The sequence below is a fragment of the Phoca vitulina genome, unplaced genomic scaffold, assembly GCF_004348235.1.
Source record: "Phoca vitulina isolate PV1807 unplaced genomic scaffold, GSC_HSeal_1.0 scaffold63, whole genome shotgun sequence".
In the NCBI taxonomy this organism is placed as follows: domain Eukaryota; kingdom Metazoa; phylum Chordata; class Mammalia; order Carnivora; family Phocidae; genus Phoca; species Phoca vitulina.
The window spans coordinates 6530546-6556275 of record NW_022589766.1 but is presented as its reverse complement, the minus strand read 5'-3'; the positions used below and the strand labels follow the sequence as shown (position 1 = coordinate 6556275).

General features: G+C 54.2%; 1 protein-coding gene across 2 annotated transcripts; it reads right to left on the bottom strand.

The window, feature by feature from the left end:
- Nucleotides 1-942: 942 nt before the first annotated feature.
- Nucleotides 943-24932, bottom strand: FOSL2 (FOS like 2, AP-1 transcription factor subunit). 2 transcript variants are annotated; one of them, XM_032391508.1, is made up of 4 exons: nt 23972-24932; nt 13418-13669; nt 8172-8279; nt 943-5744 (listed from the first exon to the last, which is right to left on the bottom strand). In XM_032391508.1, the coding sequence occupies exons 1-4, from the start codon at nt 24068-24070 to the stop codon at nt 5226-5228; spliced, it is 978 nt and encodes a 325-aa protein (XP_032247399.1). In that variant the 5' UTR covers nt 24071-24932; the 3' UTR covers nt 943-5225. The 2 variants fall into 2 exon arrangements, with proteins under 2 accessions (XP_032247399.1, XP_032247400.1); XM_032391509.1 differs by lacking the exon at nt 23972-24932 and adding an exon at nt 22926-23221.
- Between the last annotated feature and the right edge of the window lie 798 nt (nt 24933-25730).

Here is a 25730-nt window from a genome sequence, read left to right as displayed (position 1 = left end):
ACAGGACTGGGAGGAGTTAAGGGGGGGGTCAGGAGGACAAGCAGGAGAAAGGAGGGGAAGGAGGGGGGGACAGCTCTATGCCCCAGCCAGTAGCCCACCTCACCGTTTGCAGAAAGAGGCCATTCTCTGCTTCGCCCACCCACCAGAGAGACCAACTCCACCCCCAAGGCCAAAGGCAGAAAAATCTAGAAGAAAAAGAGAAACGACAGCAGAGATGGGAAGAAAAAGATGGAATAAACCAACCATCAGAGCCTCTTCAATCTTAATTCATTTTATTCTACAAAAACTACTCAATTGAAAGTGGAAAAGCTAACCAAAAAAAAAAAGTTTTAATATGTTCTTTCTTCCATAGCAGCAAGCTTTTTCTAACAAGCTTTCTTTAGTGCAAATACTGTAGGCCTATATTACAGTAAAACAACAAAACAAAACAACAACAGAAAACACCACCAGAAATGCTTCAGAGCAGAGCTACTCCTCAATTTTCAAAGCTATACAAAGATTTTTGAGCTCGTGGTCCTGCCTGGAGAGGCCTATTTAGAAACCTTTCCAATGGGACCATTTCACCAATACTTAAAAAAAAAGAGAGAGAAAGAAGAAAAGAAGAAGAAGAAGAAGAAGAAGAAGAAGAAGAAGAAAAAGAAGAAGAAGAAGAAGAAGCAGCAGCAGCAGCAGCAGCAGCAGCAGCAGCTGCTCACAAAGGTAATTCAATTCCCCCGTAGAGCTATGGGAATCTTGTACAACTTATTTGCCTCCAGGATCTTATAGCAGACTTTACTCCACATCATTGACATCTCAAATACAGATGCACAAAGCTTATGCTTTTCCACTATATACCAAAATACGATATATACATCTTTCACTGCAGAAAAGACACCCTGATACCTATTCTTTATACAAAGGCGAATATTTTCTTCCTCGACATCAAGTAACCACAAACTAAAATAAATGGAATAAACTTTTAATCATACAGAGAAAATAATTTTTGAGGAACAGGGCAGGATCTTCCATTGTATTTTCTTACAATGTAGACTTTCTCGGCGACCACTGTCCCCAGAGGAATGACCACCCATCTTTAAAAACAGAACCTTTTTTATACAGTTTATACAACACATGTCACAAATCATTTCAGAAACAAAAAAGCATCATTAGCCTAAATTAAAAAAAAAAAAAAAATGGAGAGGGAGAGAGGAACTGAGTATTTTAATGCTGTTTCTCTTCAGGCTTGGTACAACACAAAGATGTAAACATTTTAAATAAATAATAAAATAAATGTCGATTTCTTCTCCCCCTCCCCTTCCCATCCCCTGCTCAAAATTTGACCCAGCCTTTCCTGAACACATCAGCATTGGAAAATGAAAGCCCTCTGTTGACGTATGGCCAAAACACTAGAAGCATGAGAAGATGTCAAATTAGTAGTGGGACGACTGAGTTTCCTTTTTAAAAGTTGCAGGAGGCACACTTGGAAATGTACACAGCGCACACACACACACACACACACACACACACACACACCCAACCTGTCAATAAATAGTGAGATGCTGGCTTTTAAGATGAATGCCAAGAAGACTCAACAAGCAGAAAGTAGCAAGACCCCTTTACTTAAGTTTTAAAAAGAAAGTTACACACATCACATATCCTATTGGTCCACAAATTCTATAAGGACTCAGGTTACCCCTCCAACCATCTGAGGAGTGCAAAGGAGCACATCACGAGGGAGAGGGAAAAGAAGTTTAGAGGTGGGAGGATACTGTGGGGGATGGGTCTTTGAGGACAAACCTCGGACTGGAGGCAATCTTGCCTCAGATCTTTGAAGGAAGACCTTCTCACCTCCAAGTGCTTTTGTTTATCCATTACGTGGGGGCCTTGAAGAGGGGATACCCTCATCCCTTAGTCTCATCCTAAAGAGGGTATATTTATAAAAGTGCCTAACACGGTGCCTGGCACATAGTAGGGGCTTCTGCCTTTCCTTCTTAAAGGGGCCGTGTGATATCTGATCAGGAAGGAGACCAACCGGAAAGGTAAATGGTGAGATTGCAGGAGCGCTGTTGGTCCATCAAGGGAAGGGGAGAAAAGTAGCACTGAGTCCTCCCTTAGACTTAGAGCCAAGTGGGAGCGGAGAGGAGACTCTCTTCCCCAAAGCCTGAGAAAAGGAAGCAGTGACCTCTGAGGGCTCTTGGCTGAGATGCTTGTGTGACTGGCCACAGTGGAACACCTGGCCTTTCTCACAGGCAGAACAATGATTTCTTTCTGAAAACTTCCCCCGTGAATTCTCCGCTTACAGCTGGCTCCAGCCATTGCCCGAGCTTCACCTGGGATCTCCTCTCTTTCCTGTGTCAGCAGCTGTCCCCGTCCATTCAGCCAGGAAGAGGACTGATCCCAGAGAGGCCAGCCAGGTGGCCGAGAGGACGGGGTGTGGTTCACACTAGCCTGTCAAGGAGTGCCTGCCCTGTGCCGTCCCAGAGCTGCCTGCAGCCCAGCTGGAGTCCACACCAGCTGCCTCATGGCTGGGGACACAGGGGAGGCACAGCGGTTCCCAACCCAAGCACGAAGGCACCCCCACTGCAGCTCTTCCTGTAGCTGGAGCCATGGAGGAGAAAGCAGAAGGCCTGGTGGCTGGTAATTCTGGAACAATGGTGTGTGTGCAGGAACTCAGAGAACAAGCCAGAAGAAGTCAAGGAGGACGTGCTCATGAGTTCGGGGTGAATATTCGGCCTTCCCCAAATAACCTCTGGCTTTGGGGAAGCCAAACCACCTCCTGGAACACAGCCAGAGGGTCCTGAATGGGACAGCTGAGAGGCCTCTAAAGTCCTCCGGGGTGGTGGAGTTTCTGCCTTCTGCTGGTCCCAAAGCCAACACAGCCTGAAATCTGAACTAAAGCCAAACTCTGTCTCAGGAATGTCCAGCCTGGCCCCGAGTCACAGACTGTGGCCTGCCTTGGGATCAGTGCTGTGCAAAGTGGGGCACAAAGGGACGTTTAGAAATAAAACACCAAAGCAGCTTCATTTAAGAAATATATATATATATATATTGCATATATATATATATATATATATACACACACACACATGCAAAAAGAAGCAAAGAGCTCCCAACTGGCCACAAATACCACTTGAGATGATTAAGCCTTTCAGAACTGAGTGCACCCCGGTTTTCTTTGCCCACCTCCTGCTGTTCCTGGCTGACTTCTGTTTCTTCGATTAATCTGAAGCCAGAAACTCAATTGCCTAGTCTAATAAGGAGTGCCCCTCCCAGAACCTCTGGGAAACCGGGAGGGCAGCCTCATAGGCAGGGAATGTGGGAAATAACATTTTTAAAATATTTTTGGACAAAATCCTTTTTCTTTTAATCTCCTCTCTCTGCATGGCCTAGCCTTTCACACGTCACTTCCAGTCAGAGCGGGCTGTGTACTTTAAGCCTCTGGCTGCCCCATTCTGCGCGCTCCCTTCTAGTGCTCGGAGCGGGCTATGGGCAGCAAATAAGGACCAGCGCTCGAGGCCTGGGTGTGTGAGGGGGGCAAGTGAGCGAACGCCTTACAGCTCCTGCGCTTGCTCTCTCTCTCTCTCTCTCTTTCTCCCGAGTCTAACTTTGAAATTTAACCCCCACTGGGTTTGATTTAAATAATATCTATCTAATTTTAAATTATCATACAATGATCTCTAGAGCTGAATCACAATAGCAGGGTCTCCCCCAGAGCAGCTAGCCCAGCAGAGGCCAATCCAAGAAGATCAGCCAGAGCTATGCCCTCGGGAGAAAAAGGCTCAGAGGGGTGGGAGGCAGGGAGCCCGCTCAGCTGTGCTTTTGCAGGAGGCCAGAGAACCCCCTCCCTGCTCCCCGCCCCACAGGGGAAGGGGGCACCTCTCCTGCAGTGGGAAGCAACACATCTTATGTCTGATTTCAGCAGCCCCCCAGGAATGACAGGTAAGCCCCAAGCCTTATTAACAGCTCCGGGCCACTGGTCCACAGCTGGCTGGCTGGACCCGAGGAGCACTCTGGGGGAAGGAGTATGTAAAAGAGAAAGCGCTCCATCAGGTAGCCGATGACCACAGCAGGTAGAAAGGGCCCGGCAGCTCACTGAGAGGCGAATCCCACTCTGCCTCCCTCTTTCCTCCCCTACCTTTCCATCCACAACAAAAGTGCCTTTTGAGGCTTGGGGAGGGGCCACCTGGCAGCAATCTGGGGAGGGGCCAGGCCCACGCTCATTAAATCTCCGTGGGTGGCGTCACCCTGAGAGCCAGGCTGGGGGAGGGCAGAGCCAGTAGGGACTTGGAGTGATGTGTGGTTCCTAGGGAGGGACGCCTCCCTGGTCTAGAGAGAAGGGTCCAGGGGCAGGATGGCGAGGCAGTAATTATAGGAGACGTCCTGCTCAAGACACCAGGTAAAGGGAAGCTGGCTAGGACACCTGTGTGGCTTGTTGGCACTACTCCTGGCCTGGTAATTAGGCATTTGGCAAACCCAACCTGTGCCCCGGCTGTCTCACTCACACCCTGTCTTCTGGACAAGCCGCTCCTCCAAAAAGTTGTCTCCGAGGATGGAGAGGAAGGGTCCTCCGGGCCTCCCAGTGATGGCAACATCTCCTTGAGAGCTCAGGGAGCCCTGCTGGTGGTCCTGGAGATGGCGGTGGACCGGGGAGTGTCAAGGGAGAGAAGGTTCTGTATTGCACATTGACTGTCCCCTTCCGGACAAGTCAGCCCCAGCAGAAGAGTCAGTCACCTGCTGCCCATCTCCAGAAATGAAGAGCTTTAATATTCAGACCCCCCAGATGAAATGTCATGGCAAATTTGATAAAAACCAAGAGGAAGTGAAATTGACACTGGGGGGAGGAAGGGGCGAATAGAGGGAAGGTGAAACCAAAAGGCACTGAGCATGCTGGGTGGGGCGGGGAAGGACACCATCACTCCAGAGACGTAGCATAACAAGGGACAGGAACGGTCCACACCAGCCGCAGGCTCTTCAGAAGCCAGAGAGATGCCTGAGTCCACCAAACCAAGTTCTCCAAGGCTTTTCAAGAAACAGGATTTGCTTTGCAAGATGAACGACGGAGGAGGTCCCATGACTTCTAAGAGATGGCTGAAGTCCTCAGCGCCTCACGGCCAAATCCCACCTGGGTGTCCCCAGAGCCGGGCAGCTCTGTGGCAGGGCCCCCCTCTTGCCCTCACGGCCCTGGAGCACTCGAAGGTGCTGGTCCCTGGGAAGGAGGCAGTGACGAGGAGCCCCCGGGAGCCGGGTTACAGAGCCAGCAGAGTGGGGGAGTTCAAGGAGTCTGACGACTGGTCCCCACTGCTACTGCTCCGGCGGTGAGCCTTGGAGCAGGACTCGGAGGGTGACGCAGGCGGTTCCTGCTCCAGGACGCTGGGGTAGGTGAAGACGAGGTTTGACGTGCCCGGAGTGATGGCTGGCGTGGAGGTCACCACGATGGGGGTGTGCAGGGGCTCCTCCCCGTAGAAGCCCCCAGCAATGCTGATGGGCTTGATGACAGAGCGCTGAGCCTTGTCTAGCCCGGCCGATGAGGAGGAGGGGCTGTCCTCTTCCAGGGGCTCCTGTTTCACCACCACGGCGCCCGCTCCACCGCCCCCACCACGCAGGGACGGCAGCCCAGAGGCGGGAGGCGATCGGCGCTCCTCGGGGCTGATCTTGCACACAGGCCCGTGGGCCACCAGCATGAACTCCAGCTTTTCCTTCTCCTTCTGCAGCTCGGCGATCTCCTTCTGCAGGCCTGACTTCTCCTCCTCCAGCTCCTCTGTCTCCTGCAGGGGGAAGAGAGGTGTGTGAGGGGCAGGAACCCGCCAGGGGCCTGCTCGAGGGCGGGCGGTTCGAATCCAGGTGAGAAAGGGAAACCCAGAGCTGTGAAAGCAGCGAGCTCACACCCCTGGCCACAGACCCCACCGCTTCTGAAACACCTGGAGGCTCAAGAGGCCTTTTTTTGTCCAAAGCTCCGGATTGAGAAAGGAGGAAAGTCGGCTTGGAGGAAGGATGAATCAATAATTAGCTGGCACGATGGAGGGCTTCCTTTGTGCCCGACACGGCAGGCAATCCTCCAGAAGATTTCTGAAGCAGCTATTTTCAATCAACTCATTTTGCAGATAAGGAAACTGAAGTTCAGAGAGGTTTGGTAATTTGCCCAACGTCACAGAGCAAGCAGGTAGGGTAGACCAGACTTGACCCCAATGTATCCGATTCCAGGGTCCCTATGCTACCATGCCCTGTGCCCTCAGTGCCAGGACTGCCCCCAGCTACCCCTGGGGGGGGGTCATAGTGAGGTCTGGAGGGGACGGGAGCACAGCGTGCAGTCCCACCCCTCTCTCCTCCTCATACCCCCTCAACCCCATCAGCCTGCCTTCAGCTGCATCAACACCAGCCGCTCAGCTGCACACACAAGCTGAGGACAGTGCCGGGCCGGCAGGAAGTTCTCCAGCAGTCCCGGCTAAATCGGCACTGCCCCACTTCCCTTTTTTGCTCTAATTTCTGAAGCATGTGATTCAGGACTCACAGAACCCCTGGAGAACATTCCGTTCAGTCCCCGCACTTTAGCAGAGGAGGAGCCTGGTGGCCCGCGCAGGGCTGAGGCTGGCAGGGTCCAGGCAAGGAGCTCGGCCCCCTCCTCTGACACAAAGCCAGAGAGAAGCAGCAAACACCCGCAGACGGAGCGGGTGCGAAAGGCGAAAAGGTGTGGTGTCACGGGCCTCCTCCCCACTTTTCCCCTATCAGAGTCCTGTTCGAGAATGAGATGGTACAGGCCAGAGCTTCACGAAGCAGAGAACAGCATATTCCACAGTGAAAAAAAGTTTCCATCTGTCTCAAGGGTCTGACAAACGTCATGAGCTTATGAGAGGTTTCCTGTGGAGGATGTGGCTCAGGGGCCTGGGTGGCTGGGGCGGGTGGGGCGGCAGGGGAGTAGGGTGTGAGGCTTCTGGGGGAGGGAGGGGAGGAAAAGCAGGGGGCCCCGGAGGAGGGGCTATTCTGGGGCTAGCGGTGGGGAGCACCCAGGGTAGACCCAGAGGACCTGGCCCCTTAGCAGGTTAGTGGAGGACTCCACACCATGGAGCGCTGGTCACTAAGGGATCTCTTCACCTAGTGATGGAGAGCGCCCGCCTGTCCTCCTGATGCTCTCTCTCACACACACACACACACACACACACACACACACCCCTCCACTGGGCATTCCTGCAGCCTACAGGGAATTCACATGTACACGTTCAATCCCCAAGAGTGAGGGCTCCAGGATGGATGAAGGGAAGCTGGGGCAGGTGGATGGCACTGGGAGCATTAAATAAAGTCATGGGATGTGCAAGGTAATTGGTGATTTCCAAAGCCGCTCCCTGGCCGGTCACGGTAAGGACTGCCGACAGTCTCCCCGGTCTCATCACTTTGAAAACATTCCACCCGGGACAGTCAGTCCTGGCTTTAGGCTTCCTCCACGCGCCATTCAGCCCATCCTGTAGGGCTAGGCTCCGGAGGGAGTTACGTGATGTTGGTCAGGTCGGGCTTTTGAGAGGGAAGGGCAGGGCCGTGGCCCCCAGGTGTGGGCAATTAGGCAGCAGGGGCGAGTGACTCACAAGGGCAGAGTGAGCTACCAAGGTGACAGCTTCAGGCTCATAGCAGAGGTGGGGAAGCCTTCTGCCCATGAAGGATAGGAGAAAACCCCAAGATAGTCCAAATCAGCTGGCATGTGACCATTTCCATGAGACCCGGAGAGCTTCCAAAGCCCTGCCGAGGTGAAAGGACCCAGCCCTGCCCAAACTAGCTCACTTAAGCTAGCCCGGGCCACTCCTGCTGGTGGTAGGCACGGGGGCAGCTGGAACCTTGGGAAACAGCCCTGAGGGGGCAGGTCTGGGCCTGCGCAGGCTCCCTCTGCCATCCCTCACCCAGGGGCCCCAGAAGGTTCGAGAGTAGGGAACGCGCATGTGCTGAAGGAGAAAGGGTGCTAGGCCCCAGCAGGCTGTTCGGGGCCGTGTCTGGGCCCAGGCTGGTGCCCAAGCCCAGCTCCCGCCCGCCCTCTCCCTTCTTCAGTCAGGGCGATGCTAACCCTCTGTGTTCAAAGGAAGGACCGTTTCTGTCGGCACTGGCTCATCGATGGGCCACTAGTGGACAAGGAGAGGGTGGGAGGCCAGGAGCCCCAGGGCTCTTGCTCTCGCCCACCCGGAAGTGCTCCCACCCCACGCAGAGCTCCTCACCGCCTGCAGCTTCTCCGTCAGCTCCCGGCGGCGGTTTCGGCACTTGGCTGCGGCCAGCTTGTTCCTCTCCCTCCGGATTCGACGTTTCTCCTCTTCTTCAGGGGACAGCTGGAGGCCAAGGTCAAGGATCATGATTAGGTTTGGGTACATGATTCACCAGCTTTGTTTTCTCACTATATTTTAAGAAACCCTTCTGAGGGGCACCGGGCTGCCACATCGGTTGAGCATCCGACTCTTGGTTTCGGCTCAGGTCATGATCTCGGGGTCACATCAGGCTCCGCGCTCAGCACGGAGTCCCCTTGGGATTCTTGCTCCCTCTCCCTCTGCCCCTCCCACTCGTGAAAGAAAGAAAGAAAGGAAAGAAAGAAAGAAACCCTCTGGGACTGGGTGTGCGGGGTGGGAGAGAGGCGAGAGGAGGGTGGCCGGGCCCCGCATTCCCGGAGTCTGCGGCTCACTGCTATGGCCACCAGGGAGGGCACTGAGAACCGAACCCACCCTGGAAGGTGACATCCCATGTTTGAGGGCAGCAGTGTGTCAGGGACTCATCAGCCTAGGCGAGATGGTAGCATTTGTCATGTCAGCTCTGATTCTGTGCCAAGGCCAGAGAGAAGAAGCTGGGGCCACTTCCCCAGAGTCCCCTCATACCAGCCAGGCCTCGCCCCACCCACTTAAACAGCTTCTTCCAAACCCTGGCTAATTACTCCTCCCCACCACTCTGCCAGCTCTGCAAGCCTCATTATCCCCGTTTGGTTAAGTAGCCAGGCCCAGAGTAAGAACCACCCCGGGGGGGAATGTTCTATTGCCAGGGGGTAGGCCAAGGATGCCACCCCACTCCCAACTTCCTCTACCAGCCCCAGAGGGCTAGCTGCTCACCATTCAACCTGGAGGACTCGCTAGTGTGCCCGGCACAAGGCTAGGCCGGACGGGACAGGCAAACGGAGAAGGAACCCTCAGGCACATTCAATCCTGCTGCCCACCACATCCATTCATTCAACCAACGAGAAACTTCTTCGAGGTGTCAGGCATGGTTTGACGGGTCTGAGATTTATCAGAGAACCAAATGAACAAAAATCCCCCTGCAGAGCTTACAATCTAGCTCCTTATGATGAGGCTGGTTAGGGGCCCATGACTCATGCCCCAGGGCAAGGACGCTGCTCCGCGAAACAGGGCTGACGCTCTGTTTACATGTAGCCCTTCCTGTGACCCCAGGGCCCCTCGCAGGCAGAGGTGACACGAGGCCGTGGGCCAAGGTGGAAAGTAATTCCAAAAGAAAGGCCATCCCATGCTATTCTCAGACAATGATGGCATCCCTACTACGTGCCAAGCGCAGTCCTGGGGGCTTAGAAAATTCTATGGGGAATAAGATCTGGGTTCCACCCTCCAGGGACAACATGGGAAAAAAGCCGAAGCCACTTTTGGAGGTGAGAAAAGCTGCCTCATTTCGAGATGCTGCCCCACTGTCAGCCGCCCCGTGAGGGAGGGAGTCACGGCCCCGGCTGGGCCCAGGTCAGAGGCCCCAGGGCTCCCCACAGCCCTGCAGGTCTGTTGCTGTGATATGCAACACAGAAAAGCAGGTCACAGCATCGGAGAGGACAACTCCACCCCTGTCTACACTGAGGAAGCCCCGTGGCCCCAACCAAGGCGCCAGAGTCCCACATCAGATTCTCCAAACGCTGGCCATGGAAACATGCCCATCAACCGCTCAGACGTGAAGTCTCTCTGAGGCCTCAGGTCCCCTGAGCACAGAGAAGCTCATCACACCTTCTCAACTTTCAAATCCACCCCGCACCCCCGCAACAGTCTAGGTGTGTGGCCCACGGGGAGGCAGGAAGCCTGGCAGGCTATAGGGAGACCTACCGGCCTCCTGGTACCTCAGGTCCCTGTCTCCCAGGGCTTGGGCGGAGCTGTGTTCCTGGCAAGGCAGACGCAGGCCTCCTTCACCCCCGGGACATCAGCCCATGCTCCTTCACTGCCTCTGAGACCCCACCTCACTGGGATTAAGAACCAGGCCCAGCTCCCCTCTCCCACCAGCTCCACCCGCCCTGTGTCTCTCGCCCCCTGCAGCAGCCTCCAGGTGGGGCACACAGAGCCCACCCAGCTGGTGACACCCCGGTGAGTCCCCAGGCCCCTGCCAAAGGCCTGCTCTTCGAGTCCCACACTTCGTCCTGGCTCCACCTCTGTCCTCCAGCCCCGTCTTCAGTCCCAGCCTCTGAAATCCTCGGCCTCCCCTGGAGAGCCCAAGGCTCCACGTTCTCTCTTCTGAGAGGTCTAAGGCCGACTGGGAGCAGAACACAGATGGGGCGATTCTGTGTGGCCTTGGACAAATCACTGAACCTTCTGAGCCTCAGATTTCCCCATGTAGAACATGGGATTATTAGGACCTGCCCTGCCCTCCAAAAAGTTTCTGTGATGATCAGATGAGATGCAGTGTGAGAGCCCTTTCTAACCTAGAAAGTGCTAGAAGGAAGAAGATGTAATTCAGAGGTCTCCTTGCTGATGCTTTTTCAGAGCCCTGCAAGAGTCCACAGCCTTGGGTACCATGCTCTGTGTGGGGACTGGCTGCCCAACTGAGGTCATGAGGCCACTTGGCTGAGGCCCTGAATACGTGCTGCTCCTAAACCTGTCTCAACCTGAGCCCAGCCGTTACCAAGAGAGCCTGCTGGGCCCGCTGCAGTCCCGCACTCAGGGCTCACTACTCAAAGGGCTACCAGGGCTCCCCTTGAGGTCCAGACAAGCCCCTCATCCCTCACTGACGAGGGGCAGAAAAGATGCAGAGCTGGTTGCAGTCCATTTCGGCCTCCCTTCCCCTTTGGGGGCTTCCGGACAACTTCTGACCTCCCGATTAGCCTAGAAGTCTCTCCCCTATCTGTAAGATATGGGGCAGCTTGTGGGAGCTGTCAGCAAGGACGTGTGCAGGGGTGGTGACACCAACATGGTTACAACCTGAGTGTGTCAGCACCAGCGCGGACCCACCCACAAGCCACACACCCTCTGCTCCCCGCCTCCTCAGTCGCCACCACTGGCCTCAGAGGGAGCCTCTGGGCAGGCTCTGGGGAGGGCAGTGAGGCACCATGCTGGCTCTGGGGAACAGGCTCGTCCTCCTGGGGGAGGTCAGGAAGGCGGAAGTAAGCTTCAGAGGAAGACCCTCGGGCTAGGAACGCAAAGAGCCAAGGTTTGAGGATGCTACTGCCCAGGCTTCCTCCAAGCTGCTGGATGATTGTCTGAATTCCTAACTGACGGGATAAAATGCTCCCGGCTCTCTCCCTCCCTCTCAGAAAAGGAAGGAAATTCTCCAGACAGATTGTCTTAAGGCACGCCTAGGTGGTGTGGTGGGAAAACCACAGGGCTGAAGGTCAGAGGAGGTAGATTCCAGTCCTAGCTCGGCCACTAACTCACGGCGGCGTAACCCTAGACGGGGCCCTTCTCCTTTCTGGACCTCTGTTTCCTCATCTGTAAAATGGGTACAGAGGGGAAACTGGAAAAGCTGGTCTCCAAAGTCCCTTCAGATACAAGCTTCTATATTTGGTGTGAGCTAGGCCCAGAAAAGAATGGCGAGCGTTCAGCACATCTTGCTTTTTGTCCTGCTAGCTCAAGAGTCCCTCACAAAACTGGCTGTCACTTAGAGGTCACTTACATAATGGGGGGGGGAGCCAGCTCATCAGTGACCATAAAGCTTGACACCTTGGGCTCCTGAAGGAAGCCTATTTAATAAAGGACAGTACGATCGCTGCTACTGCAATGTTTACAACTACAATTTTGGAAAGCAGCAGCGAGGGGGAGATTGGTCACTCGCTGTAGCAGCAGAAGACCAACAACTGCAAGCAGCAACTATTACGGTGTCCATTACGCTCCATGTCACCCTGCGCTGAGTCCTGCCATTAACAGAACAAACCAGCGTGTAGGGGATGCAAGGCCCAGCTTTATCCTCAGAGGAACGAAGATCCTATGAATGCTCCCAGTTCCTCAGAGTAGGGACCCTTGTAATTCTAAGTATCCTGGGGACTGTTGGCACTGGATCCATGATTATCCACAGGGACCACGGGTGAAAGGTCCTTGTATCGGAACATCATGGACCTGGGATCCCAGAACGAGAGTGGACAGTGGTGGAAATGGAGAGGAGTGACTCTCCAGGCAAATATTTCATTTGAAAAAGGGATCCCACCGCTAAAGTATTTTCCCTTCCCTGGATCCATAGTGACACGGTACTGTAGAAAGAGCACCGTACAGGGAGTCCGGTGAACTGGGTTCTAGTCCAGACTTCCCACAGTCTTGCCAAGTAGCCTCAGGCAGGTTTGTCTAAGCTTTGGTTGTATCGCCTGTGAAGGGGGATACATGGGGCACTTCGAAGGCTCATCCCCCCTTTTTATGCATGATTCTGATTTCTCTTTTCGGAATCAGGGGGCCCACCACTACCCTAGCTCACTACTGATAGAGATGACATGCCTTTGAGTACTGGTAGATGGTGTCTAGAGAGCAACGGCCCACACTTTCTCATGTCCCTCCCTGCCAGGTGGACTCCTTCTCAAAGCTGAGCCCTTGGAGGACAAAAAAAGCCGACATCTGACCTGCCCCCCACCACACATCGTCAGCAGGAGCAGCTGAGCAGACTCGAAAGACCCCAGAGTCACCGTACTTCTGGAACGGGCATTCTAGGTACGTAAAATGGGCTCCTGCTTCAAGCTGGAGGCCTGGGACGCCGAGCAGGAAAGGCAAGTACTGTGGGCCTGGAGGGTGACCCTTCAGGTCTGCTGAGCGTTTCCCCTGCACCAGACACCAGGAGACAATGAAGGGCTAATCCCAAAAACTCCCGGCCAGGGTTTCGTTGGCTGTGTGTCCTGCAGCCCCTCTGCCAAGGATCGGGGAAGGACATCGGTGTAGGCAGGTCCTAACAGTCCTTCCCATCTGCGGCCGCCGCGCCACACACAGTGTGTTTTCCCACACGTGGTCTCATTTGCGAGGCTACAACTCCTGTCCGGCAGGCACCATTATCCCCATTTTGCGCTGAGGAAGCTGAGACTCAGGGATCCTAAGGGACGTGAGCAAGATGACAGAGCCAGGCCTGACTCTCAGGCCTCCGGCTCCGCTTCCCATGAGGAAGGGTCATGTGCCCGTGGTCCCGAGCTGCCTCTTCTCCTCAGTGCTCCCAGAACACCGACCCGGCTCCCCAGCAGACCACAGAAAAACACTGTGTGTTACAGGCCCTGAAAGGCACCCATGTGGCTGCCTTACCCTGATCTGAGGCCTACCTGCTCATCTCTCCTCCTGCGGCCCACGGTGGTGCCAATGGTCTTGATCACGCCGGGTCTCGGGAGTGCCATGTGCCCAGGGACCGAGGCCAGGCCCGGCAGGGGGCTGTAGGGGTGCGAGCGGGGGTACGGGTTGGACATGGAGGTGATCACCGTGGGCTGCACCATCCACTGCAGGTCCTGGCTGGTTGTGATGGCGTTGATGGTGGGGATGAAGGCGCTGCCTGAGCCAGGCATATCTACCCGAAATTTCTGCAATGAGGAGAAAAAATCGTATTGAGCCAGTAAGTACAGAGCAGAAGAGGGCGAGCAGAGCCAGGAGGGAAAGCAGAGCCAGTGTTTGGAGGGCGGCCAAGGTCAGAACACTGGGTGGGCTTCCCTGGACATCCAAGAATCAGGGGGATCTTAACTATTCCTGAGGCCCCAGGGCAGATCTGTTCCCCTGAGGTCCTGGGGACTCTGTCCCCAGGTGGCTCGTGAGGACGTGATCATACCGCAAATGACTTCGAGGACAGATGTGGTCCCTAGCCGCTTACACTCAGCAGGCCCTCCCTGCAGCCTTTGGGCCTAGCTATGCCGCATCTGCAGGGCAGCCATCCCCCCCTGGCCTCACGAGCCTCTGGGTCACCTGCCAATTAGCCCCCAGGGTACTGGGGCTTGGGAGCCCTTGAGGAGATTTGCATACCAACAGCTCTGGGGCAACAAAGATCACCAGGAAGCTTATTGTGCCTGCTTTTGTTACTTTCCAAATAGGTGCAGGATGGGGCTATGACCTGATCCAGGGTGAGGCCAGGTCCATGAAAGGTGCCCTCCGACTCATGGGACTGAAAAGTGGTAGCCTTTGTGGCCAGACTTCCCTTTAAGTCCTCATCCTCCTCCTGGCCCTTAACCGCCATCTTGCTTGGAGCAGACACACTGCGTCTCTACCTACCTACGTATCTATCTGCGTTCATAGACGTGTCTGTGCGAAACTTTAGTGCTGCTAGCTCAGAGTTTTCTCCCCGTCTCTTAATTTATGCCCAGAGCGTGTTGCAGAACTCTCCGGAACATACTGCAGGAAGCATTCTATTTAAAATATAAGATGATGACAGAGTAGAAACACTAAAATGGGTCATGCTCCTCAGCAGTTGGTCTTGGCCTTTCTTCAGGGCTGGCTACTAGAAAGTGAGAGGAGGAAGAAGGGAGGGACCTCCCTGCCCCCAGGGCCTCCCCTGGCTTCCAGCTTTTTCAGGAGGAAAGCTCCCTGAAGGGAGCCCTCATCCTCAGGTGATTCCCGTTTCCACACAAAGGTTCTGCAAATCCTTTCTTCCCTGACCTGGCGGGTGACATGATGAAAATAATAACGTCACTTACTGAGTACGCACTAAATGACAGTCACCGTGGTAGAGTCTCACCTCAATTGTCTGATTAACTCTCCCTCTGAGGTAAGAACTACCATTATCTCCATTTTAGAGGCAGAAATTTAGGCGCAGAGAGATTGAGTAACTTATCCAAGGCCACCCTGCTCCTAAGCAGGGAGGGGTCAGGATTCAAATGCAGTTCAGCCTGACAAAGAGGACAGGGCTCTCAACCATGGTGCTACATAAGCTTCTGTGCATTGCTTTTTCCTTCCTGGAAACCCAGACCCGGGTGCTGGTACCCACCCCTACTGCCCTCAGAGCATCAGCTCATCCCTGGCCAGAGTCCCTACAGACCATCCCTCTCCCCCAGGAGGCCCCATAGGTCTGACCCCAGATGAAATCTTGCTATCACTAGCATGGGGGTATAGCCTCCCCCCTCTCTTGGCCTGGTCAGACCAAGCAGGAGTAGAAGTATTAGCAGCAAAGCCAGCTGACACCACCCTTGTCTCTGTCCCTGGTGACGGACGACACCTGGGCTCCTGCTGTGAAAATAAAGTGGAGCTTAGAGCACTTCACTGTAACTGAGGGGGCTGGGGCCCCGTCCTTGCTCTTTCCCACTAGCTGCCTGACCCCAGTCTGGGTGGAGGGATGGCTCTGCCTCACTTCCCAGACTGCCCCGGGGCCCCAGGTCAAGGGCGTTCGGGGAAGAAAGCACAACCCAGCACAAGGGATTCTGGGATTCCATGAGGACAGCCACCAGTGCGAGGAATCCTGGGATTCTGTGAAGTTACCGGTGCCATGGATTCTGGAATTCTATGAGAAGAGCTGCCCAGTACAAAGGATCCTGAGTCATCTTGGAAGGCAAAGACAACTCGGCTTTTTATCAGGAGCTGACTCTGTGTGTGTGTGTGTGTGTGTGTGTGTGTGTGTGTGTGTGTGTGTGTGTAGGTAGGTAGGTAGGTAGGTAGGTAGGAAGGTGAACAAGGAAGAATCCAGGTGGGAAATGATCTTCAAGGAGAAAACGTGGACAGCTGAGCTGGGCCTTGAGGAGGCAGAGTATTGAAAGCTCGGGCGTGTGGCTGAGTGTGCAGAAGCACAAAGGCCCAGACAGCTACGCTTCTCTTGGGCTGTTGGATGGGAGGGGGGGAGGCAGCAGGAGGCCTGGATTTGAGGCCTTTGCAGAATCAGGGAGGACTGTTTCCCCATCTTGGAGGGAGAATCCGAACATCAAACTCACCGCACTGTCATGAGGATTAAATAAGTAGCTACTTATAATCACTGGCTATAAAAGCACACCGGTGGTTCTCAACCTTGGCTGCCCATTAGGATATTCTGAGGAGCCTTTTCAAAACACCAACGTCGGAGTCAGCCTCACCATTAGAGTTCTAAAATAACATGTCTGGGGTGGGGTTCTGATAAGGTATTTAAAAAAAAAAAAAAAGCCTGAGGAGATTCTAACGTGCAGCCAGGGTTGAGAAACACCGCGCCAAACAAATGGACGGCGGCACCGTCCTCACCATCACTACCACCACCGCCATGATGGTGCCTCATCACCGTGTCTCTGCACTCTGCTGGGGGTGGCTCCAGGAAAAACTGCCAGCTTCCCGCTCCTGGGAAGCACCCAACATTTTTATTCCATTTCTCTCCCCAAGTCAGGTTCTGGGTCTGAAGAACTCCTGAGGCATCCAGCATGAGGGCTGAACGTGACCCTCCACCTCTGTGAGGGAACTGTCAGCTTTTCTTTCAGGAAAGCCTCCAAGAAATTCACTCCTCATCTCAACAAACAAAAGAGCTCCCATTTCAGCCTAGGGGAAGCAGGAAACCTGAAGCACAGCTGGGAGGCTAAGATCCCTTGGGAATAAGTGGATGACTCGCAGCCCCCCGGGGGCCCTCCAGGGCCCTCACTCTGGGTCTCCAGAATGTGCTCCCCGGCCTTCAGCCAGATTCCTTGCAGCAATAGCTGGGTCTAGACAAAACAAGACAGCAGTAAAAACAAGGCACTAGGTAATGACTGCCTCTAAGTGCGTGCACAGCTTGTTTCAGAGGGAGGTAAAGCCATCTGGGTAACACGCTGGTTCTAAACTGCACGGAAAACAAGGTCCTATCCCCAGAGGGGACTAGAGCTGTGCTCAGGAAGGCTTTTGTCTCCTCCAGGAGCCTCTCTGAGACGCTTGCACACGTTTCAAGGAGATCTGCCAGATGTGACTTGTCTCCCCTCCAAAGGTATTATTCAGAAAGCTACCCTGGAGTAGGAGAGAAAAGGTGAGGCGAGGAGCCTCTGGTCCCAGGAGTCAGCCGGGCACTCTTCTTCGCCAACAGACCCAGGAATCGGTCAAATATCATGCTGAGAGGAGTCATGGTTCTCCGTGGAAGGGTTAATACTGAACAGAAGCCAAGATAGGGCTTCTGGGCTGCAGGCCCGAGGGCCGTGTGAGCCCTGCCACAGCACCCGGTGTGTGCTGAGAGGGGGGATAGAGGAGGGAACCCTGGACCTCACTTGAGTTGCCTGGGGCTCTCCAGCGCCTCTGGAAGCTCCTCCTCCAGGGACAGGACGGAAGATGCCCGAGGGCTGGGTGGCATTCCAGCCTGGCAAAGCCTCCAAATGCTTTCTTTGACTGTGTCATCCTGTTGACTTCTGGGTGGGCAAGAATGCCTATAAAAGGACAAACTGGCCCCCACCGACCTCCTGGAGCAGAGTGTGACAAACTTTGGCTGTAAAAGGCCAGATAGTAAATATTTTAGGCTTTGTGGGTCACGTGGTGTCTGTCGCAACTATTCAACCCCACTGTGGACAGAATGTAAACAAACAGGTGTACCTGTGTTCCATGAAACCTTATTTACAAAAATACCTGGGCCGCGCTTCGGTGACCCCCCCCCTTTTAGAGGACCATTCCCTCTCCTAATGCTCAGGTTGGGGGGAAAGAATAAATAGAGGGAACAAGAAAACAAAACAAAAAACAAAACAAAACAAAGGAGAGAGAGAGAGAGCGCTCTTCCTTTAACTCAGGGAGTCTCACTCACCAGCTTGAATCTCCAGACGAAGAGGCTGAAGTTCAAGCCCTTACAAGCTTTGTTGTGGGTTTGTGGGCATCATAAAGACCCCTCTTTATCCTGAAGCACCCGTATTTAAGGATGCCGTGGGGCTGTTCAGTCCTGTTCCCAGAGTCCATAAGGAAGACAGCTCAGAACACAGCACCCTAGTTACCCAGCTTCGTCAGGTCACAGAGGTCCCTGCAGCCTAGCACTTTCTGATTTGGAAAAATGACCTTCCTGAACTTGACAGCTGGGCCTTGGATTCAGAAATGAGGGTCACAACCATAGTCTTTTGCAGAAGCGTCTAGGAAGTAGGGTTTGGGTTCCCATTTCCTACAGACATGGATGGGGCAGGGCTTGGCCCAGATATTCCTGAGCTGGGCAGAAATGGCATTTGAGATGCACTGAGGGTCAGTGTTCTCAGCCTATCCACTCAGCCAGGCATTCCTCCATCACATTGATTCTCGACTGGGCCCCCAAGCACTCAAGCCATGAACCCCATGAATACCTGTGACCTGTCTCAGCAGGCAGGCAGGTATGACTATGCAAGTCTGGAAATGGACTGGCTTCTCTTAAGAACCTCCCCCCTTTAAAAAAAAAAAAAATTATTTATTTGAGAGAAAGCGAGCGAGCACAGGCAGGGGGAGCGGCAGGCAGAGGGAAAGGGAGAAGCAGACTCCCCACTGAGCAGGGAGCCCGATGCGGGGCTCGAGCCCAGGACCCTGGGATCATGACCTGAGCTGAAGGCAGACGCTTAACCGACTGAGCCACCCAGGTGCCCCAAGAACCCCTTTTTAAAAAATTCACAGCATGGGAAAAGAAAAGTTCCAAAATCTCTAGAGACTAACTCAGGGGGAGAGGAGAAAGGACAATTGCTGCTTCAAACACCCCAGAACACCCCGAATGAGGTCCAGCTTGACTCCAATGTTCTCTATTTCTATTAAACTGGGGATATTCTCCAAAGCCTTCTGTATGGAATTCAACCAGTCTTCACAGAGTCTGCACTGGATATCACTTCAGCCTTTCCTATCTGAAGAAAGTCACTTGTGTCACAATGAAAATGGTTGCTAATAACTGAGGATTCCCCCAAATTTTACAGTCCACAAACACTCTCTCAGGTGACTGGCCTCCTGTCAGCTTCCTCTCTTTCCCAGGTTCACTTGAAAGTACCACACTCTCCCCCTCGTCCTAACTGCCAGGGTGGAAGCAAAGCAAGGAAGAAAAGAAAAACAGGGGACAGAAAGAAGAAAGTGGTCAGTACGGAGTTACCATCCAGTTTCCCCAGTTTCTTTCCTGCCAGGGCCCTTCCGGCCAGAAACCCCACTCCAAAGCACAGGGGGGGTGGGGTGGATGGGGGTGGGATTCCTACTATTCTGTGAACCCCTTTTGCACTCAGTGGAAGGACATGGCATCTGATCTTCCCTTTAACCACAGCAGGGTGAATGTGGCCAAGTCACCACGAGGGAGAGACGGTGCTGGGCCAGAGAACGCCTAGCTTCCCTCTCTGGCCCAGTGAGTTGGAGGGATAGAGTTACCAAGTGGGGTTGGGAACAGATCTATTCACCCCAACCACACAGCTGCTGTCATGTTGAAATGTGGCCATTAAAAGACACCGCATGCAACATGGATGAGACATGTCCACAAAGTAATGATGCTATTTTTTTTTCTCTCTCTCAACAAATAGAGCACAAAGCTAGCTTCCTGAATTCTCAAAGCCAGTACCTTTCTTCCTGTTTAACAGAGGAAAAGAAAAATCTCAAGTACGGATGGCAAAAGTGCCTACTCTTGTTGTAGGTGCCTGGTCTTGGTGACCGCTCTCCCGAGCAGACTCTTGAGATGGAGACCAAGATGACTCGGGGTCACACTGTACTTTGGACCCAGCTGGATCACCCAGACCTTCTATGTCAGACTTGATTCCTCATACGTCACATCTTTCGATAACTTCCAAATATCAAAATTCAGCCTCAAAGGACAAAGACTTGTGAGCAGGGAGGGTTTTTGAAAGAATTTGCTGAAGGTGATTCCAAAAGAGGAGTTGTCAAACGTCGAGTCTGAGTAATAGCAGTTAAGTAGTTAGTCTCCTCCAGGAATGATTACAAAAGGCACCACAGTGATTTGGATGTATAAGTTCTGGTGTGTTTGCATCACGATAGACACGAAAAGGGGCGCCTAGGTGGCTCAGTCGGTTAAGCGGTTAAGCGTCTGTCTTCAGCTCAGGTCATGATCCCAGGGTCCTGGGATCGAGCCCCACGTAGGGCTCCCTGCTCAGCGGGGAGCCTGCTTCTCCCTATCCCTCAGCCCCTCCCCCACCGCTCGTGTTCTCTCGCTCTCAAAAAGATAAATCTTTTTTTAAAAAAATGATAGAAACAAACAAAAACACCCCGAGGCTCCTAACTTGACATTCACCTTGAACAATAAGGCAGGCAGAAATAAAGCAATGGAAATGCACTTGAGTTTGGAGAGGAAAATTCAACCTCCGCTCAGACAATACATGACTGCTACTTCACCCCGTTCACTTTGATGAAAAAGTGACACTGACTTCCACCATCAAGAATCAGTAGAACAGACAAATTCCTGGGATAACATTTCGTTTGATCCTAATCTACAACATCTATAAGATCAAAGACAAAAAAACCCGGGGAGGGGGGAGGGGGGGCAGCAAACCCTTAATATACACCTCCCACCTTCCCACAAATTCTGAAGGCCCCCTCCCCAAACAATCCTCAGTGTCCTAATACAAACACATCAAGAAAACAAGCCTTGGGAATTTGAATTCCTGGCACCCTAAAGAACAGACAAACATCAAAATAGGGAAAGAAAAAAAAGCACTCCTTTTTCAACCAGGTTTTATTTAGAACAAATTTTTTTTAAAAAACTGCATTTCAAAGTCAAGCAGTTCCTAGTTAACCGCTGTTAAATATATGGCATTTATCTGTCCCAAATTAAAAAGAAAAAAATCCTAAGAATTCCGAAGACTCACCAAGTTAACAGTGTCTGGGGCTGGAAAAATACCTTCCCCAGACAGTTCTTCTAAGAATGTCCCGTAGGGGGCACTAGAGAGGTGTGATTGGGACTGACTTGGGAATCACAGTCATTTCTGGTAAAAGTTCTTTGATGTGAGGAATGTCCCAGCCTGGTACAGTTGGCAAAAGTTCACTCCGGGGAATTTTGTGTGTGTGTGTGTGTGTGTGTGCGCACGCATGCATATGTGTGTCTGTCTGTCTGTCTCTTGGGAAAGGGCGGTTGCCGAAGGAGAGCTAGTCTGGTATTCCTTGATTCCAGAAAGGAATTGTCCCTCTTGGTTTATTTTCACAAGTTATCGGAGGAACAGACAAATGGCAGCCTTGGAAAAGTTCTGGGTCTTGTTTTTGTTTTGTTTTTTCATTAAAAGGGGGCCCAGCTGATGAAAACAAGTTATGAAATGACCTGTGTTTGTGCAACTGGCCGATTGCGTAACGCTCAGGGCCTGAAACCGTAATAGTCAGGCAGCCAGGCAGGGCATATATCTGGGAGGTGTTTTCCTAGGAAAGTTAGAAGAGAGAGAAAACAACAACAATAAACAGAAAAGGCCAGGAGGGGGAAGTGTGTGCAACGATTACAGACAAAACAAAATCACCAATGACCAACCTTTTAGATTAAAACTATAACTGGAACAGGAAATATTTTTCATGCTTGGAGTTCCTGCCATATACAAGAAGAGTGGTTTTAACCAAGAGTTATCTGCCCCCCACCCCTCCAAAGTCCCTGGAACTCACGGCCATGTGTTAAAATCAAGCTTTATTAAGCTAGAGAGAAGTTCTGGGTTGAATAGACAGCAACAAACTTATTGGGAATATCAGGCCCCACAAACAAACAGATGAAGAAAATATAATATTCACTGGCCCAAGGGAAAACCAGAGAACCCTCTTTTCTTACACCGACTGGTCCATGGAGATGCCACAAAGGTGGAAGGCCCGGCACTAAATGCCAGGAAAGCCTCCCCGCAAAGGAAGCTGAGAGAAATAAAGTGATTACAAGTTGTATCTGGTATGTAATAAAGTTACCTTGAGCCCAAGAGATCCGGTGGGAGATCGGGTGGGGTCCTAGCGCAGACTTGTGAAGTAACAAAAGCCCCTCAAGTCAGTCCTAAGGACCACAGAACAGCTTTGCTCCAAGTTGGAGAGATGATGGAAAAACCTTCCCCCCACCCACCCCCTCCCCAGGAGTGGACAGGCTGAGAAACTTGTCCAAAGCCGCATTACCTTGCCAATCCCTCTGCTTTGAAAGGCACCTCACTCAAGCTGCAGGGCCAAACAGGCAGGCGTATATGCAAGAAGCCCGTGCACCAGTTATTACTAATTGCAAAATCCTCATGTGTTACAGCATGCTAGGAATTAGCCCACAGCTGCTTTTTGCTTCGGTAATGAGGCCCCATTACACCCTGCTGGACTGAGTTCTCTTCCTTCTTCCTAGCACTGGTTTCCTGTCTGATTTTCTTCCAAAACAGGGAATTGCCTCTGCTCACATCCTGGGCTCAAAGCCCTAGTGACACAGATTATTCAATCGGGGCACTGATGTCCGGTCTGACTTCCCATTCAGGCCCCAGGGTCTGAGCAAAGCCAGGCGGCAAGATTGCCATATTACAGTGATAACTGCCACGAAAACAGCAGCAAAAGGGACAGACAAGATATCAAAAGATCTCTTTCAGATTCAGGGAGGAGGAGAAGGACGTTTTGGCAGCTTGTTGCATTGGAGAGTAAGGGCAAGGGTATAAATGACTCTGACCCCCTTTGCCTAATGATATTTGGATTCAGTTAAAACCACCAACGAGACTGGAAAGCAAACAAAATCACTTTTTGAACAAGATTTAAGGCTCATCACCTTGGGGCTTATTATTAAGGGTACACTGAATGCACCGTCGCCCCGACTAGGTTCTCTGCAGTGGGTGCTTATGGGGGCACCAGGGGAGATAGAGAAAAGCCATTTTGGGGACTCACCAAGTATGGGTGATCACTTTGGAACAAGGTATCCCTCTTCAGATCCCAAAGAGAGCCATTTTTCCATTTTATCTTCTGGCAGGATCCACCCCTCCCGGGGAAGCCCACCCCAGCCCCTCCTGGCTGGCTGGCTTCTAGAGGCCAAGGCTACCGCCTTACCCGGGCAACTCTTGCTGCAGCCAACTTGGCTAGAGACTCCGCAGATCCTGACCGAGATGGGCTTCAGGTTGTAGTGGCCTTCTTTGTTAAGCCAGCTCCCTCTGAAGCCTGGGGGGGGTGGGGGTGGGGAGGCCGCTGCAGAGGGCAGACACCCCAGCAGCACCCCACCAGCACCTTTCTGGTATTTATAGAACAGAACGCATGCACAATCCTTCCAGTGCAAACCAGTCCGGCTGCTTTAGAAACAAGTTGTTTTTCCGCTTCCAGAACCACCCAGGAGCCTAAGCAAGGTCTCTTCCTCCCCCCCCGCCCCACTTCTCTCTGCAGGCGTCCTTGCCCCAGGTACCCCCCACCCCCAGAACCTCAAGGCGCCCCTTCTGGTGGCAGTACAAGCTCCCTCTCTGACCCTAACAGGAGATGGATGGGCGCAGGGGCACAAAGGCGCAGGCCCCGAGCCTATCAAGGCTGACCTCCTCCTTCCTGACCTTCGCACCTATTCCCAGAGCGACAACCCTCGCCCTCACTCTGGATTACTTGAAAGAGCCCAACCATGTTTCCGAATCCCTAACCTCTTTCAGAAATTAAGACTGATGGAGAGCAGGGGAAGAGAGGGAGAGGGCTCTCCCACAGGAACAGAGTCCTTGGATGTCGGGAGGGGCCAGTGGGTGCAAAAATTTTTTTGCCCACCACGGAGAAGTGAGGGGAGAGGAGGGAGGGATTTCTGGGAGAGGAGTTAACAGGCTCCTGAGAAGGGAGGCTGCAATTCCAGGAGCTTGTCTGGGGAAGATGTAGTGTGAGGAAAAGGGTTTGCCGGCTCTTCAAGCCCACTCCCCGGTCCAATTAAAAAAAGAAAGAAAGAAAGAAAGAAAGTGGTGGGGGGAGAAGGGTGGGCAGGACAACACGAAAATCCAAAACTTGCAGTGGTGACCCTGTAGGAATTTTCTCGCCAAGCCAAAAATGGGAAAAGAAAGCAAAAGAGGCAGTGGCGGCGAGAGGAGGGCGGGGGTCCGCCCGCGCCGCCAGGTGCACCCGGGGCCCGCACCTACCTGCTGGCCGCCGCCGCTGGTGTAGGACTCGGCGTGCGCAGGAGAGCCGCTGCTGCCCCGGGACGAGGTGTCAAAGTTCCCGGGATAATCCTGGTACATGATCCGCGGTGGGGGCCCGAGAGGAAACAGGGTGTTTTTCTTCCCCCGCCCTCGCCGCGGCCGCGCACCGGCTGCTGCGCGCTCGCTCCCTGCCGGCCGCGCCTCGGGCTCTAGTCTTCGCTCCCGGGCTTCTCCCCGACGGTGGCGGGTGCGGACGGGAGGCGGCGACAGCCCGGGAACCGTGCCTCCCGAGCGCCTCGCGCTGCACTTCTTTCCTGCTCTCCGAGCGCCGCGGGACCGCCACCCGGTCCCTCCCTCTAAAAGTCCGCGCGTCCCTCGGTCCCTCCCCTGCGCGCGCCCTCCCGCTCCCGCGCGCAGCCGGAGCCCAGCCGGGACAGACCGCCCGATCAAAAACTGGAAATTAAAAAAAGAACAAGAGCCCGGCGGATCGCGCCTGCCAGGTCCGGGGGCCCCCCGATTTCAGACAGGGCAAAAAGAAAAAAAAAGGCGGCGAAAAGAAAGGCTGCCCGCCGGGAGAAACTTCTATTTCCTCCTTTTAGAAAAGGAGCTGAGAATAAACTTCCTGTGGCCGACTCGCCGCCGGAGTTTCGGAGCGGCTCGGACACTTGCGGGGAGAAGGCAGCCTGCGCCCGGGCCGCGGGGTTCCAGCCGAGCCGGCGCTGAGAGGGACGCGGTCCCGCTGCCCGTGCCGCCGCTGCGGCGCCCGACTGCACCCCTTCCCCGGCGCCTGCTCCCGGACGGGCCGCGTCGCCCGGCCGCGCCTCTCTCCCTCGCTCCCCGGCCCGCCGAGCGCCGCTCACTTGCTCGTCGCTTCGCTCGGAGCCCCTGCGCTCTGCCCGAGATGAGTCACTACAATGGCACGAGTTCAACTCCACACTCTTTATTCTCCAGCCCCTGTACCATGTGGATTCACTCACGTCAACCCCAGACTCCACCTTGCAAGGGAGGAGCGCGCGGGGAGGCGGGGGGAGGAGGAGGAGGAAGAGGCGCGGGAGGAGGCGGGCGCAGCGCTCCCCTCGGTGCCCCGGCTCCCGGCCGCGCTGACGCCAGCCGCACACCCGGCGCGGCGAAGAAAGGCGGTGGCGGGGCCCGAGCGGACCGCCGGCGCGGCTTGGGGGCGCCGAGGCGGCCCGGGCCCTGGCCCTTCCCCACCCCCGCGCACCCCCGAGCCCAGCGCCCTTGGTCTGTTCCATTGGCGCACGTTGCCAAAGATGGTCATTTGCGTTAGAGGACGCGAGTGCGGGTTCCCTCGCTTTCGGGTGACGTGGAGGGAGAGGGATTCCCTTGCCGGCTCCCGAGCGCGCCGCGGCCTCCCCCTCCACCGCCCTGGGAAGGGGCGCCGGGCGGGGCCCCCGAGTGCGGCCGCGCGGGCCTCGGCGCCGGGTTTTACAAAAAAATCACAGCCTGAAGAGCGAGACGGGTGGTTCAGTGCGGCGCCACCGCGAGGCCGGGAGCCGGGCGCGCAGAGCCGCTCTCAGGGAGGGCGCGGCCAAGCGCGGTCGTCGGCGCCCTCCGCGGCGCCGCCCGGTGCAGCGGGCGCCCTGGGCGCGCAGGGTACCCGCGCCGCCCTGCGGCCGGCCCTTGGCGGGGCGCGGCGCCGCCGGGCGGGGCCGACCTGCCTATTTTTCCCGGCATGGCTGGCTGCCCACTGCTGCCCCCCCCAACCCCGAACACACGCACTTTTTTTTTTTTTTTTTTT